The sequence below is a fragment of the Petromyzon marinus genome, chromosome 4 (assembly GCF_048934315.1).
Source record: "Petromyzon marinus isolate PM22_M1 ecotype Great Lakes invasive population chromosome 4, UKy_Petmar_22M1.pri1.0, whole genome shotgun sequence".
Lineage (NCBI taxonomy): Eukaryota > Metazoa > Chordata > Hyperoartia > Petromyzontiformes > Petromyzontidae > Petromyzon > Petromyzon marinus.
This window is the reverse complement of record NC_133670.1, coordinates 21,620,058-21,638,053: the sequence shown is the minus strand read 5'-3', so window position 1 is coordinate 21,638,053 and position 17,996 is coordinate 21,620,058. Positions and strand designations below refer to the sequence as shown.

Here is a 17,996-nt window from a genome sequence, read left to right as displayed (position 1 = left end):
CAGGATTTCAGTCCTTTACGGCGTAGTGTGTTACCAATTGTTTTCTTGGTGACTATGGTCCCAGCTGCCTTGATATCATTGACAAGATCCTCCCGTGTAGTTCTGGGCTGATTCCTCACTGTTCTCATGATCATTGCAACTCCACGAGGTGAAATTTTGCATGGAGCCCCAGGCCGAGGGAGATTGACAGTTATTTTGTGTTTCTTCCATTTGCGACTTATCGCACCAATTGTTGTCACCTTCTCACCAAGCTGCTTGGCAATGGTCTTGTAGCCCATTCCAGCCTTGTGTAGGTCTACAATCTTGTCCCTGACATCCTTGGAGCGCTCTTTGGTCTTGGCCATGGTGGAGAGTTTGGAATCTGATTGATTGATTGCTTCTGTGGACAGGTGCCTTTTATACAGGTAATAAGCTGAGATTAGGAGCACTCCCTTTAAGAATGTGCTCCTAATCTCAGCTCGTTACCTGTATAGAAGACACCTGGGAGCCAGCAATCTTTCTGATTGAGAGGGGAGAAAATACTTATTTCCCTCATTAAAATGCAAATCAAGTTATAACATTTTTGACATGCGTTTTTCTGGATTGTTTTGTTGTTATTCTGTCTCTCACTGTTCAAATAAACCTACCATTAAATTATAGACTGATCATTTCTTTGTCAGTGGGCACACCTGTTGATAGTTTCGGTAATACATCTTTTATACCAGATATTAATTTCTGTATTTTATGTATTTTATGTGCTGTTTTTCCAAACATCTGGCTAGTTTATCAGTTACTCCCGCAATGTATGGTATTTTGATCGCTTTAATTACTTGGGAAGTTTCAATGCTCTTGCTATATGATTTGGTTTTGGTATTCAATGCCCTGTTGATTTGTGCATCATTGTAACCGTTCAAAGCGCTGCAAATGAATATGCTGCAAATGAATATGTGCACATTCCACTGGATTTTCAGATTATTCTTTAATCTAATTTTAAATTCAATAAAACGATGGATTAATGATTGTATTGAAAATCTGCATGGACCCGTAGATAAAAAATCAGCGTGTATAATCAATGACCATCAAAATATGTTGTTATTATTTATATTTGCGTATACTTGTTCCTTTGTTCATTAAGTATAGAAGTAAATCACATATATTTCCAACATATGTTTAATATACTTTTTCACGTGCCAATTATGTAGTGACCTCCACACATAACTGACAGTTATGACCAAATTAGCATCTGATGAGTCAGGATCTACCTTCACTCTCAGACAAATACCCCGATTGCTGAGCACATGCAAATTGCAATGTTGCTCTGAGAGGTTAATTGTCAATCAATCTCTGCAATACATAGATGTTTACTCATCTTGATTATTCGTTTTAATAAAACAAAAATGCGTAGTTAATTTTTAGTCAACAGAACACTCTTTCAAATCTTGATTTGAAGCTTTCGTGACTGCAGGAATCCATACTCTTTGGTTTGTATTGCGCCCGAAACGTCGTGATTTATTTTATTTTATACCTACGTGACTTTACCGAAAAAAACAGAGTACTCTTTCAAATCGCAATATGTTGTGATTGTTTTATGGAACGTGGTGTTAAATAAGCATTACAGACTTAATAACGTGTTATACATAAGTGCAATGTAGATTCAGTAGCTATTCATTTTCTTGAAGTATGGTTTAACTAGCTTTACAACCCGGCTTCGCCAGGGACTTAGATTCACCACGCCCGGCCGCCTTTGTCTCCCCAATGGCGATGGGCACACACCACACCAGTTACTCGTTTGAGGCTGAGTCGTCCTAGGGGAGGCACAGGACCGGTTGAAATAATCATCACCGCTAACCACTACACTACAATGCGTTACGCTTACACATGCGCGGGTCACTTGACAGATTTTACGTAACAGCTCACTTGCCGTGCAAAAAAATACATGCATTAATTAGCTCCCCCCCAAAAAAAACCCCACCACAAAAGTGCATTTTTATAATTTTTGCATGGTGTACAGTCTGTAAAGTACCCACATGGCAAAATTCATTTTTTTTGCATGTCGGGAAGTACGCTAAACATTTTGATATGGAGATGTACAACAACATTATATTTTAAAAGTGTTCTTTTTGTAATATGGAATTTTTTTGTTTAAATTTTACTAAACGAAGTACTGCTCTATACATTCTATACAAATTGTAAGGATCCCTTTAAAATGTTTCCGTGTTGCTCACGGTCCAATCTTGGGTGCACTGGGTCACTGTTGAATAACACATTTAGTTACAGCCTCCAGCCATCGTGCAAAGAGCTAACGTGTATTTTGTGCCTGAAATAGCTCTGGTTTGTCTTACAACTGCTGATTTGTGTTGACCATAGGTCAGGTTTTTTGCGATCTTCGTAAATGTGTGAGCTCTCTAGAGTGGGCAATCGGAATCACACCTTGTGACTGCAATTCCCAACTTCCACGTCAGGTGCAGTTGTTGTTTTTACACTAAATATTACCCTGTCTTCTGGAAAACTAAACCCGACTGCGCATCCAACTATGTTTGGTTGAGGTCGACCATCGCAAGCCCTGGAGGCAACTGCAATGAAAACTCCACGTTCATCTCCACAATATTTCCGGAGCACTGTGCTTATAACAAGCGGCGCAAACATTTCAGCCGAGCCAAATCTCTCAGCATTTTGCAGGTTTAGAGATTTCATGTCCATATAATCTTTGTTGCAGCAGTGTTAAATTTATCAAAGGCTGTTAATGCTTGTGCTGTTTTTCCAGTGGCACTGCTTATTAAGGCTTGACACGTTGTAATGTGGGAAGGTTGGTTTGTCGTGTCATGCTCGCAGTTTGGCCTGTCGTCTTTTTTTATTCACATTGAAATTTCCAAAGGGTTAATTTTATTACAGCCCAACTGTGGACATTGACTGATCCTTTTGAAATTACTCCAAATATAATGGTTAATGCACAATAGGGCACTTGCCTTTGTGTGTTATTTCATACTCCAATGTAGTGCTACATTTATTGTACACGCTATGGTAATAAATGTTGAAATAAAACAAACCATAATATGGCATGAGTGCAAGGATCATTAAATTATGTTTTAAATAACTTGAATAATAATACTAAGACAAAATGGCATTGGCAATTTGTGTCGGCCGTACTGGCTATTTTTCTCAGATGAATGAACCACATTTCCATTTATATTATACGTGATCATCATGCAATTTTAAAGGCAGTGATTGCCCTTTTTGCATGACAAAACAAGTGTGATGATTGCATCTACACTTGCAAGCACGACCGTTTCACACACCCTGTGAACAGGGCCAGATTAGCGCCAGGGGCTTCAGCGACTTGCAGACCAGGGTCTCAGATTTTGAGGACCTCCAAAAAATGTATGCTTATTTATAATGATGATAAATGATGATAACTCCTGTGGGTAATTTGTTGATTAAGACCATAGCATCACTATGTGTATTACTTGGCACTTACATGCCAAAATGTAATTAGCTTTCATTCGTTTTAATTTCATTTTAGCTTTACAATTCATACGTGACATTTAAACACCATCTAGAAAGGAAATAACCAAAGTAAACAACAATAAAGTGTTTGGCATCAGGCATGCACACATTCACTGTTATATAAAAAAAAAAACAGAAAGGGGAACAAATGGAATATAAATCTTGACTTAAAGCTTTCGTGACTGCAAGAATTCATATTTTTAGGGTCTTTCAGTAAAGTCACGTAGATAGGTTCAAAGAAAATACCAAAAAACTACGACGTTTCGATCGCAGCACAAGCGGTCGTCATCAGGAAAAGGGGGTGAGCCTCTAAAGGCAAACTGTTTATAAAGGTTTTAAAAATGGTCATAGCCCAAGTGTCAGCAGCATGGATGGGGTAGCTAATGTTAATGTAAGGGAAGTTGCTGCTAGAGCTACTAGAGGTGATGGTAGTTGTTGGTAGTGATGGTCCTGGTGGTGGGCTTCCACCAATTAAAGGGCTGCCAGGTCTAAAATGGAAACATTACAGCCAGTTATGACTTAAACTCGTTGATAACGTCCTTCCAGTGATTGCTGAGTTTGTACCCATCTTCTCGGTTGAAATTGTGTCCATGTCTGTTTATATGGATGGCTTCATGAACGAATCTTTGTTGAATCTTTGTTGATAAATGGAATATACATATACGGGCCCCCAACGCTGTTATAACAGCCCCAGGCCCCTATTAAATTTAATCCGGACATTCCTATGAATGCAATTTTCAAGCATCTTCAGTGCATTCAAAACCAGCTCGCCCGCTCAGTGCTCAGCACTATACAACGACCCTTTCATCCATACCTCAGACATTCTGAATAAACTTCACAGGCTTCCAGTGCAACGACGCATCAAGTACAAAGTCGCTGTCCTCCGTTACAGAGCACAAACACGCGTCCTGGGTCAACCGGCCCAGTTAACTGCCGACGTCTCGTCGTACATTCCATCTCATAACCTCCAGGCTGCCTCAAGTGGCCTCCCACCGCCTTGCAAAGCACCGTCTTTCCAACCAGAAAAGGCAGACGTTGCTTCTCTGTCGCAGCTCAAGTTCTCTGGAATGCACTCACTCTGCATGTTGGCACGGGTGTTGTCGACCTTTTAACTTTTCTCTGATATTAATTTATCCTCCCGTCCATTTTCATTTCAATTGTGTGCGCGTCGTGAATTTGATCAATGTAGGAATTAATCTGTTACCCCTTTATCAATGCACATGAGGTGTATTTACACGTGTATTTTTATTGAAACGTTCCAGCTTGTATAATCTTGCAGGCAGTACTGTGCGATCCTTGTTTATGTGAGTTCGTCATGGATGATCTGAAAACAGGTGCATTTTGAATGCCTGTGCGAGCATTAGTACAAATTTCACTTTGGACTGGAATAGCTAACTTAGTGCCATGTATAACTATCTATAACACATTACTCACTTTTATACAAACACTGATTTCAAATATGAAATAAAAAAAAGATGGCACAAATGTGTTTCCCTTTGCCTCATGACATTCAAAAGCTGGACTGGTTAAACATCTATGAGCATTATAGTTAATGGAGGCTTCTTGTTATACAGGCACAATGCAATTTCAGCTTTACTCGAAGCCACGTCTTTGTATACCATACACACCATATAATAGTTGCAATATGTACACGATTGGCACAGTCGGCTACGTACGGTGTAAAAGAAGTTCAACATACATATAGGTTTTTTAAAAACCTTTTTTTAAAACTTTTTTTGTCCCAGGATAGGATTTCTCTTTCTCTCGGCCTACTTGCAGATGTATGCCCCGCTGTTTGCACTGTATCGCATAGCCGCACGCTTCCCGAAGGAACCCATGCTTGACCATACCATTCATTCGCATGTCTCATCTCTGTCTGTCTCTCTCTCTCTCTCCCCTGGCCACTACCGTGCCACTGCGTCGCTGGCGCAGACGGGGGCCCTTCCCTCCCGCTGGTGCGCGAGGAGCCCGGGGCCACGATGCCAGCCGTGGACCCTGCAGCGCGTGAGCAGCAGCTGCAGACTGAGCTGCTGCAGCTGAAGCAGCAGCACCAGCTTCAGCAGCAGCTGCTGCTCGCAGATTTCCAGCAGAGGCAGGAACAGCTGGCCCGGCAACACCAGGCTCAGCTCCATGACTACATCAAGGTGCGCGAGGTCATCCTTCGTTGAGCTGTCATTTTTGTTTGTTTTCGGGGTCGCGCCGCGTGCGGTTCTGCGCGACGTCGGACGTCTCGCCCCACGTGCCGGGAGCCGGGAGTGAAACGTTGGAGGTCATGCCGAACAACCACCGCATTAGAGTCCAGAAGGAAAAAAAAAACTTTGGAAAATCGTACGTGGCAACCGTGAAAACCTACGCAGTAGCCTTTGATTTTATTAAATCAGCATCGTATGGGACTCCTCTCTACTGGTGGTTCTGCCACAGTGGTGGAAATTCTACATGCCTATGACGGGTCAGTCAAATCATAGAACTACCACTGTTAACTTCTCTGAGAATGGCGAAAATTTTGTATTGATCTTGAAGGGCTGATGGATTAATTCACATAGCGCCCTGAGAAGTAATTTTTTAAGACGCTTTATACATTTTAATTATTATTCAATTTCCGACCGCAATTATGATTGTGAGGCAAATTGTCCACCTCAGTACCACTCAATTATAGAACTCAGTCACGGGAGTAGTTAGGCCATACTTAACCACACTTGTAAATGCCAGTCAGTGAACGGAGGGCCCAGGATCATTTTGGATAGTGCTCACCACTGATGTTAACCGTGATAAGGAATCTAACGTAGTGTCCCGCATTCAAAGGCCGTGCATTAACGACAGCACCACCTCTCCCAAGTGATAGGATTATTAGTGTTCGATTATTTTAATTGAATGTAAGAAGTATAATTCTATTGCAACATTATGGACACCTGCTAAACGTTATGCAGTTGTTCGTGTATGCAGATTCTCTCTGAAAGACACTCCGTGATAAACCTGGTTTATTCAAGACTGCTTAAGGAATGGGGCTCCGTTGCTAAGGTCTGAAATGCTTTTGTTTTGCCTCTTGCTTTCTGACTAATGCAACCTTGGGGATTCTGGTCCCTGAAGAGACACATGACTGACCCAGAATGGGTATATTTGACGATTTATTCCATGCAAAGCATTTCAAAGGACAAGACTATAAATAATCTATTGTCTTTATTTGACCGATGCTCACGCTATGTTGCCGCTGTGGTTATTATGTTTTTCAAGGCACAAGAAATGTCAAATCAAATGTTTTTTCCCTAACAAATGCCTGTGGCCTGTCCACCATGTAACATTTCATTGGCCCAAAATGCAATATCTCTCCTTCAAACGTCCTGCTTAAACTATTCATTATTCATCATGGCCTTTTCCATACAATACATACATCATCTCCAATCATGGAACTCCACAAGCAAGATAAGAATGATTTTTGCAGTCATCATTGTTTTTATTAGGTGCTGTTATTTATGTTGTGAGAATATGGAAATATGCTCGTGAAGACTCAAATAAATATTTAAGCCATATACATAGTGGAGATTCCAGAAACATACTTATGTGACCATCTGCTATTGTATTTAAGTCACCTAGTGATGTTAATTTCACAAAACATAGATGACACCAAGCTGTTTCAAATCCTAAATGCATATGGAAAAATAATTTATCTCTTTGGTGAGATACTTATTTAGTAATTGTGGGTTACAGAACTGCCCCTTGCACCAACGTGTGTTAGAAGGAAGTTTGGGTTCAGCTCGACATGCTCGGCACTGCCACAATTGATATACGTTGACAAAAGCCTCTAGTTGCTGTTTTGTATTAGAGCGTCGATTCTTAAATACACACATCCACTTGTGAGTCTAAAATATGAAGGCCCGACCCCTGCAAGATAAAAACAAACATGCCAACGTTACGATATTAACCAGCAGATCTATTCATTGAGAACCGTTTCAACGAGGGCTAAATTATTTGCCAAGGTTATTGAGTGTGCCACGCGCATTTGTCAGAGACTCAATTGAGCTGTAAGCACTGTCAGTCAGTTCCTCTTGGCAAATAATGTAGGGAATGAATGTGCTTCTCACTTAGCATGCTGAAATATTTTGTATTGCATGTATTTTGGAGATGCACAGAAGCTGGTCTTATATATAATTTGTTTTGGCTTTTTTCATCACTACCACTAAATGGGGTGTTCTCGGTGGTGAGATCTTAACTACCTCGCCTGGTATACAGGAGGTTATGGTTTCGACCCTGACGCCTGCTGTATATTTGGAGGTTGTATATTTCCCCCGTGGTCATGTGGATTTTTCTCCGGGTACCTGGGTTTTTTTCCTTCCACATTTAGAAACATGCGTTTAGAGTAGGTAGCTGCTATACATTTCCACGTGATAAGCCACTTCGTTGAGCTATCATTTGTGGCCAGGTCGCTTCTGAAAAGAGATATATAGCTCAGTGGGCATTACCTGGTAGAATAAAACGTTTTTCAGTTGAGTTTAAATGTGTGTACTAGGCTCGAGCATCCTTGAACACTGTCGTTTGAAGTGTAGTTGATAATTAGTCTATTGAGTCGTCAAATATTTTGTTTAGGGTATCTTTAACATGGTGAGAATTTAAATAAATATTTCTATTTGCATAGTAAAAGCAAGATATTTGGCTATTATGGGCACGTGTTCAATATATGTAAAGTATTGATTTAAAGCTTTCGTGACTACAGGGATTCATATTCTTGGTTCTTTCGGTAAAGTCACGCTTAAGGTGGCTTTCAGACCGCATCCATTATATTTCGTCTCCCCCCTCCTCTTTTCCGAACATAGATGGACTCGTATTCTTGGTTCTTTCGGTGGGGTCACGTGGGGGGGGGAAACAATAAAATAATGAAGGTGTAAGGCAATGGAGTTCTCGCGGCGTTTCGACTGCAACACGGGCGGTCGTCGTCGGGTGTGAAAACCACAAACCACAACAAGAACCTGATGATGGTTGCTTGTGTTGCAGTCGAAACGTCGTGAGGGTTTTGTTGTTTTGTATTTTTGTTGTTTTGTTGTTTCCCCTCTGCGTGGCTTTACCGAAAGAACAAAGAATTTTAATCCCTGCAGTCACGAAAGCTTTAAATCAAAATAGATGGACTCGTCCATCTGAACAAACTGTCAAATCTCTCTCCGTGGTGCTAACGTAAAAAAAACCCGCCACTTTTTTGAAATTTTCTTGTTGTGGTTTTCACACCTGATGATGATTGCTTGTGTTGCAGTCGAAACGTCGTGAGAATTTTATTGTTTTATATTTTTATTATTTTATTGTTTCCCTTCTACGTGACTTTATCGAAAGAACCAAGAATATATATGTAAAGTAGTTTTTTGCACCAGATTAAGAGGTTACAGATAGGGAGACAGGTGGTGGAGTACAGAGCCGATGGCAAGAAGATGTCAAATGTGAATAAACATGTTGCATAATAGGTCCAACATACAATAAATATAACTGTAAATACAATGTGTTGGCAGCACACATTTGTTCGTGATGATTGTAGTGATGGCTTATGTGAACTGAACATTATCTTTTTTACAGAAAGCTGCATTTATTGGTAGTCGATGTGTTTACAAGAAGAGCCAATATTTGTGTTCATTTGAAGTACAATTAATGACCATACTAGGATGCATTAGGCTTGCTTAAAATGTGGCCTTTTGTTGTATGGAATTGATTCTGGTCGATGCAATTGTGTGTTTGTATTACAGTGGGGCTCACATTTGTATTATGTATTACAAATGTGAGTCCACATCAATAAGAAATAATCATTGGAATGTATTAATAATCATCATCATCATGAATTTATACCCTGTCATGCCCTACTGGATGAAGGGCTCCCACTACCATATCAATTATTAGAGTTGTTTGAACATACTTCACCATGCTGGTCAGTGCAGGGTGATGAAGAGACTGAGACAATAACTCATTTGCTTGAGTAAAACAATTACGTGGGAAACACAGTGTGTCCCAGCCCAAACACCTACCCATATCTGTCCCTCCACATTAAAAAAACAACATTTAACCGAAGAGACGGATAAGGGAAGGCGTCGTGTCGACCGCTTATTTATTTCATGACTAATTTTCGTCCACGGCGACGCTCATGATTATTTTGCGTCGGGCATTATTTCCTTTTTGTCGATCGCCTCTCGAACACAGAGGAGGAGGAGGAGGAACACCAATTCGGTCGACGTTGTGATTTACACCGCGCGAGTCTTTAAACTCGAGCTCCGTAGCGGAGGCTCGAATCGGCAGGGATGTCACCGGCGCTGTCGCGCTCTACCGCGGCGCTGGTGCGTGCATGCAGCAGCAGCAGCAGGTGCTGGCGCTCAAGAAGCAGCAGGAGCTGCTGGCCGTGCAGAGGCGCGAGCGCGAGCGGCTGGAACAGCAGAAGCGGGAGCTGGAGCTCGAGCTGGAGCTCGAGAGCCAGCGGCACGAGCAGCACCTGCAGGTGCTGCGCAACAAGGAGCGTGGGCGAGAGAGCCAGTGCCACGCCAACACTGGGCTGCCAAAGCAGCGAGGCAAGTCGAGCTCCCTGTCTCCTCTGCTGCCCCCCCCCCCCCACACACCCCTTGCCCCCCCCCCCCCCCCCCCACCAGACTCTCACCATAGCACATTTCTCATGCACTCAGCCTGACTTGAGCCTCCGTCCCGCGGTCGACTATTTTACAATAAAAAAAAAATATACGAAATGTGTTAATTTGGTGTTCTTATCGCGCACGAGGTTTTCATAGTGGCACAATGCGTCACGGACATACACAGTCTTCCTGTAGGAGGCGGTGTTGCTATGTGATTTTATCCAGTTAAGTAATTCGCAGGTAATTTTATTTTTATTCGGCAAATTTGGACCGTGATTCCAGCACTCACGGCCTCATCTTTTTACAAATGGTGACACAGGATCTGTGACGTCCACCGTCGTGTAGATGGCACGACGTATATTTTGGTGAATGCGCTCACAGTATTGACCAGGCTGGCCGCCAGACTCGAACCGTGAACCTCCGCCACAAGCAGCTAAACTGATAATGCTCGCCCATGTCACCGCATCAGCACTGCCACTTATACAACGGGCGGTCAAAAGTTCAATTTATAGCTGGAGTATCATTAAAAGTATGCAAATACTTTTATTTATGAATTGATGCATTCCATTTGCAAATGTTGTACATGTTCTTTTTATTTTTTTTATTGAAATATATATTTGGGGATTTGGTTTGTGGACACTGTCACTAGAATTCGGACTGTTTTGTTGTGACTCTTTTAAAGCGTCAATAATTCGGCCCTCCCCTGAAAATGTGAAGGTTTTTATTTTAATTAATTATAAAGAAATGTTTCATTATTTAAATGTAAACAATTTTAATCCGGTACTCCATATATACATTTATTTTCCTTTTATTTTACTATTTTTTTAACAAGTCTATTTTTTTACGTAATAATTTTTGTTTTAATTACTCAGAGCAAGATAATGTAAATGTCTGCGTTAACCTTGGCACTTTTTCTCACATGCAACTGCAAGTGTAATAATAATAATAATTGAAGTTCACACTTTTGTCTTTTCAAGTTGTGTCTTAACCTTATAATTGTTTCATTTCATAAATATATATATTTTTTAATGTCAATTTGTTTTATCTTGTCGTATTATGCTTCACATTATCTTGTGGTAATCACATAATATTGTAAGTATATATGTTGAACTTTTTCACACCGTACGTAGCTAACCGTGCTAATTTGGAGGTGCGGGGGAAGGACAACAAATTAAACATGCATAAACAGTGATATTAAAAATTTGATTTGAATCTAGCTTTAAAAGTGCACAGCTCCAGTGGCTTCCAAATATCAGAAAGAAGAACGTTCCAGATAGCTGCAGTAACGCATCATTATTCAAGCTTGAGCCATCGGCTAAAACAAGTAGCTTCTTTCTTGAATTTAGCTGCTTCTTTTTTACAGACAGGTCTTCCACACAAGCGCGCACCTGCAAGAGCAATTTTTTCGAGCATTTCACACGAATTAGACATAGCCCCACATTAAAGCCCGGCTCAATGAGAGTTACAAATTAGGCACGTGTTTTACGACCATATTTTTTTCCCCTTCGCGATGAGCGATAGGCGTGCACTGCGCTGCTCTGCACGGTCACTGCTCGGGTTGAGGTCTCTTTAGTCACGCTTTTTGGTGCTGACCGGCCGTCGCATCACGCTGGATATTTCGAACAGGTGCAGTGGCAAGCTCCGAGGTGAAGCAGAGGCTACAGGAGTTTGTTCTCAGCAAAAAGCAGAGGGAGGCGGCTGGAGGCTCGATCAGCATACCCCTGTCTCAGCAGTACAAACTCTGGTACCTGCCCACCCACCACTCTCTAATCTCGCATGCAAACATTGGTACTTTTCTCGCGGGCTTCTTTGTACGTATCTTTGGAGGTATTTGATTGTATTTCAATGGTTCATTCGGCTCAAGTAATTTTTTTTCCCATTCATGTGAAATATAGAATGTTAAAAATGTCGGAGAACGTATTATGAACATGGGACTATTTAGGGTTGATGTTATGCCACTTATTGGGTAGGGTACTATGTTTATTAATCAAGCAGTGTTTGCTATTTGAGTTAAACGCATCCTAAATGTGAGGGTGTTGTGACTAAAAAAAATATGCTTTGCAAGGATGTTTTTTTCTCTCTCATCATGTGGCTCTCTTCGCACAGTCGTGGTGCTAGCGGTGCTACACCTTTTCTGTCGAGCAAACCCCTTATTTCCACAGTAATAGCCATGCACAGCTGCAAGAGGATAGCAATCTCCACAGGTCACAATCTGGAAATATACATCCCGTAACGTTTTACGTGCCAATGCTAAAATCTTCATCTTGGTGGGGCAACCGTCGATGCGTTACGTGTGCAGTCTGTGTACCGCTAACAGAAAAAACAGAGATTCTTCACGATCAATTTCCAAAACTACTCCACGTGGATTCTCATAACTTAGAATGGATTGCGTATGTTTAGGTTCAGTACAAAGCAAAACCCTCCCATGAGTTGATTGCCAATGTTGTTCGAGGCTCCCCTGTCAAGGAATGCGGTCGCCTCTTAGAAACATGGAAAGAGCACGCAGAAACGTCTTCATTCCCAGGGCTCTCCACACATCCACAAAACAACTTACAAAAAATGTTTCTGTCATCACTGCCGCATTGCGTCTTGTGTTTTTGTGATTTGTACCGCATGCCTTACACTTGTGTTCTACCTGGGTACCTCAAATGGATTTCCTTATCCCCGAGGCATTCAATTGTTATCCCTTAAATCTTAAAACATTTTTTAATGTCAATAAAAATAAATCCGTAGATGCAGGCAGATTTATCTTTAATACTTGTGAACATGTTCCACTGAAAAATGGAACAGTTTTTTATATATATAAATAAAGCAGCATAAAAAAAACAAAGCCAAAATGCTTTTTTTGCTGTATTTGTTTATGGACATGTTCTGCACGTTCAGATTTATTACGAGTATTTTACTGCAGTTAATATGAAGACGTAGAGCATTTGCTTCGAAACTCTTATCATAAGTTAACGTTTCCCTCACAATGAGGCCAGGATCACCGAGTCCGGATATTAACCGCATATTTTTACGGTCTCTGTTCCATAGGATGCCCCATTACGGATCCTTGGACCAGAATTCCACGCAACAAAATATGTCGCCACCCAACTATCAGCAGTCTCTCGGCACTTATGACCCAAACAATGATTTTCCTCTCCGTAAAACAGGTAATGTATGATGCTACTCAACTGCCTACTCTTTTTTGGAGTTTCCCAATGGTCTCCTTGATGCCCAAATGGAAACTATTCAAAGTCACTTATACATGGGCACTTCTACCTGATATATATTTTAGTGGATGTAAGGTTACACAATAGCCAAATGGGGGAAAAAAAACCGGTTCACAAATTATTTTTGACAGAAGGTTTTGAGCATGCTTTTTGAAGTGTCTTCTTCACCGGAGCAAAAGCCTTTTCAAAAAGATTATTCTGCTAAATTTGACAACTAAACCGTGCTCGTGTAGATTTCGCAATGCGCATCGGCAAACTGCCACGTATGAAGTCACATAAACTATGAAGAGATCCTTTGCGAATACAGATATTTAGCTCTCACAAACATAAATAATACATTGCACGGAGTTTATCAATATTTCATTGCATGTTAATAGGAGGGGCATTATTATTTCTGAAAAAAAAATAACTTTATTGAGCTTTGATGAATTGCAGTAATTGCAGGCTGTGCTTGCGAGAGACGGCAGGAACATTGTGTGGACCCTGGTTACATAACGGCAGCTCCGTTGAACAACGTCCCCCTGTGGCATGTTACATAAGGCTGCCAGCCTGCATATGCCTATGCTTGGCAGGGCAGGACTAGTTCAGAGATGGTGTTCATGGAGAATATAGCAAGGTCACGCATTTTCGGTGTGCCATGAAATGCAACTAATATTCACAGCACCAGTGTAATTTCTGGAGTAAAACGGTAATATATAGGCGTATGCGCAATCGTTAATATTATTAGAATGGTTATTGAAAGAATCATTTGCTAGTTACAGTCATTAAAAGCAGGTGATTTAAATTTTAAAAAAATACTGCAGGGTATATAAAATCGTCTTGCATTTGAAGGAACAGTGTATACATTTCCGTAACATTCAGTTCAGTCATAGGTTTAATTTTAGCCTTGACACAGTTTCTGATGAGGAAATGGCTATAATGCAATATCTATTCCAAAGGGAAGGACACACACGAGATTGTGATGAAATAAGTAACGTATGTTAATCACTTTATTACCTTTTGTCAATCAACTGCTGAATAATAGTTGGAGGGGCACCACTGGATTTTTGATTTGGACGCTAAGGGCAGTTATCATAGACATAATAATCAACATCTAATAAACAGAAAAGGAAATAGTAGTTTGGAGTGCTTTTTGAAAGCTGAATTTAATCCTGAAAAGCAACATACGAGTCTGCCGAGAGATATCACGTTTTTAATCAGTGTTTGTTACACATGATTAGAGAAATAGGCACTGACAAATACAACTGACCGTATATGAAAATGTGCAAAAGAAGCACGTCAAAAGATGTATGCTTGCAATGACAACCGAGAGACACACACAGAGAGTAAACTCGCGGATCGCTGATTGTTAAAGAAAGTAAGTGTACTTGGGCAGAATACATTGCTTAAATGGATGATGCCGATGGACAAAACCAAGGACAAATTGGCAGCCCGACGGAGCGAACAGTGCCCAATAAGACGATGGCCACAGCATGGATGGAACAAAGAGATGAAACCGATGCGCAGGAGTGAGATGGATTGTGCCCTCACGTAAACTCCGGGCACCCCTCTCAGCGGCTTTTGGCTAGCAGTCGAACAAAGACGGTGGTCACCGCATCGCGCGCTTTCAGATGCGCTTCTGCGGCCGTCTGGAACGCTCTTCCGTCCGATATTAAAAAGCCTCTGGAGCTATGCACTTTTAAATCTCGATTGAAAACTCTTTTTTTTAGGACTGTTTTTTTGTGTTTGGTTTCATGTCCTTTCTGCGATTAGTACGATTGGCTACATACAGTGCAAAAAGAAGTTCAAAATACATGCATGCATACATAGGATCACGTGGTATGCAGATAGACAATGGCTGATGATGTTAAATAAATGTAATGATGATTATACGTATGTATTATTACTTAGCATTATAGGATATTTTTTCAACTCAGAGAGGCCTTCAATTGCCAAAATAACTCAAGTGATGACAATGATGATAACATTTGTTAAGTTGTAGTCTTTAGCAAGGAAATGTGTGTCTCAATAACAAAAATATTACCATATTCTTGGTTCTTTCGGTAAAGTCACGTAGAAGGGAAACAATAAAATAATAAAAATATATTGTTGATATTTTTATTAGAACCAAGAATATGAATCCCTGCAGTCACGAAAGCTTTAAATCAATAAAAGATTACCGTTGATTGAATGGAAGCATATGTACAAAATAGACAAGTTTGACAATACGAACCTTTAAATTTGCAATCCGCAGGCACTGAGGGCATTGAAATTAGTTTTGCAACTGGATATCTCGTGACCAGTCTGGGGGAGTGTTGTGTGGCTCAGTTAATTAAAGCACGAAGGCTCCCTTTATCTCTTGCCTCAGAAAGGCCAATTTAAATTAATTGCCGCACTGAGTGGCGTAATCCAACATGTATGTCCTTCGGAGAGATGGGAGGGGGCGGCGGTGATGGAGAGTCATTGAAGTGTGATAGAGGCCCGGCACCACGAGGATCTCTATGCATATCGAGCAGCCCATTTGCTGAGAAAGCTGGCATTTTCAATTGCATCCTCCTCCATAAAGAAGGCTGATGCTCGTGTCTTCCCAAAATAGATTTAATCTGCGGCGCTGACAACAATTGGATTCATTTGTGAGTCTAATGACGGGTGCTGGAAGGGCAAAATCACTTGCAGCTACTCAGAGATTCATTTCCCTTTTAAGGCATTTTTATTGTCTTGATGGCATTGAATTAACCTTTCCATATTGTTGCAGTGATTTTTTTCAGCAACAATCAAGTGTTCCGTAAGTGCGCTATTTTTCAGAGGCTCACCTGGCCACCCATTTTATGATTAACAACTCGCGTGCCATATCTCTGGGGGCTCTGACAGGTACAGCACGGAACTGCCAGCCGCTAATAAGGGAAGCTCATCTCTGGTGTCAACTTCATTTGAGCTCCTGCAGAAGCAACATGATATGCACAACAGCAGTGCTAGCCTGTTGGCAGCTGGTGCTAAGTCCAAGTTTTTTTTTTTGTTTCATTGCTTTATTGCAAACACAGTGAAATACTTTGCTCTTCAAGCAACGAGCCAGTAATGCCAGGTTGGAAGTCCTTTCCTCTTATCAACCAATCTTTAAAATGTACGGTGTATTTCAGCGATGCGCCTTAGCATCGCGCTGCGGCTGTTGCGTATCTGCGGCGCACCAGATAGCGCCGTTCTCAATGTAACTTTTCGTTAAATTGTTGCAGAATTAGCACTGCGAGTGGTCCCTGCTCTATGACAAAAGTGGCAGCAGCGAGCGAACGAGTGTTTTGATTTGTTCCCGCTTCCCGCAGCGTCGGAGCCAAACCTAAAACTGCGCTCACGGCTTAAACAGAAGGTGGCGGAGCGGAGGAGCAGCCCACTGTTGCGCCGGAAGGGGCCCATGTCTGCTGCCGTAGCTGCCAAGAAGAGGCCAATGGAGATGGCGGGTAATTGGCCTAACTCCTAATTGTTATCCGGCTTCTGACGCACACCCTGTCACCTGATGAATTAGGCTCATTCACCAAGCCCGGTTCTGTGTGATCCGTTGGAAAGTCTTTGCCGCGCAAGTTTGCTCGTTGCAACTTGGCACGGTTGGCTACGTACGGTGCAAAGGAGGTTCAGCATTCATACACGCTTGTTAGCACGTAAAATATTTTTGAGAAAAGTGTTCAATAGGTGGAATTATTTTTTTTATTCTGTAATTGCTGATTTATCTTCTTTGGTTCTTTCGGTAAAGTCACGTAGAATGAGAATAAAATAATATATTGATAAAATAAAGCGGCCTTCATCAGGTGAAGGGACGATGAAGGCCGCTTGTGTTGTGGCCGAAACGTCGTGAGAATATTATTGTGTTATTTTATTTTATCAATTTATTATTTTATTCTCATTCTACGTGACTTTACCGAAAGAACCAAAGAAGATGAATCATTGCAGTCACGAAAGCTTTAAATCGAAAAATTGCTGATTTGTTGGGGGAAAAAGTTTTGGGGGAATTACAAATAAAAATGCTTGGGTTAAAGTACAATGTGTCAAATTCGTGCAACAAAACACCCAACAGTAGTTAATGTAGAATATATTTTGGGTTAGATCGCGTGAATATATAAATGTGTCGTTAAACCCGCGACCACTCAACACAGCCAGTTAGTGGGATTTGCACTTAAACAGAACATGCCAATTCGTTACTAATACAGCTAGTGTCATCCTGATGAAGCTAGTTGTGATTACTGGCGAAACGTCGTACTCAGATTGTAAATGTTGTGGCTTGGCTCTCCAACGCACCGGTGTGCTGTACTAGTGACGAATTTGCGTGCTCTGTTTAAGTGACAAACCTTACTAAAGATTACTAAGTGTTAAGTAGTTAATTTGTTAAGCCCCAAGAGTCATGGTGAAAATCCCACATTTCCATGGTGTGCCAATATAGAACGACCACTGTTGAATTCCCACAAAGTGATTATAAAAAAAAGGTCCCTGGGGGGATGATGGGCCAAGCTTATCTCAGAAAATGTATTGGAACTCATGACATCCTTAGTTTGATTACATTTCATAGATCGTGATCCATTTATAGATGCTCTACTGACACTGATAGATACTTCTAATAACCATTTTACTTTCTTATTTCTTCTCCACAGATGATTGACATTTTGAGAAAGTGATGGCTCCAGATCTTACGGACAGAGTGAAAGTGTTTAAATATTTAATTCGTGTGTTGAAATTGGTGGGTGGGCATGTC

The 17,996-nt window shown here is 41.2% G+C and overlaps 1 protein-coding gene across 7 annotated transcripts in view; it reads left to right on the top strand.

Moving 5' to 3' along the window:
* Positions 1 to 17,996, top strand: part of LOC116938357 (histone deacetylase 4-like) — a 189,608-nt gene that overhangs the window by 89,918 nt on the left and 81,694 nt on the right. For 6 of the 7 annotated variants that reach the window (XM_032945507.2, XM_032945502.2, XM_032945513.2 and 3 more), the window contains 5 exons: positions 5,416 to 5,627; positions 9,800 to 10,013; positions 11,697 to 11,814; positions 13,104 to 13,222; positions 16,579 to 16,713. In XM_032945507.2, coding sequence (XP_032801398.1) covers positions 5,416 to 5,627; positions 9,800 to 10,013; positions 11,697 to 11,814; positions 13,104 to 13,222; positions 16,579 to 16,713 — 798 coding nt within the window. The remainder of the gene's footprint in view (positions 1 to 5,415; positions 5,628 to 9,799; positions 10,014 to 11,696; positions 11,815 to 13,103; positions 13,223 to 16,578; positions 16,714 to 17,996) is intronic. The other variant, XM_032945478.2, reaches the window with a different exon arrangement.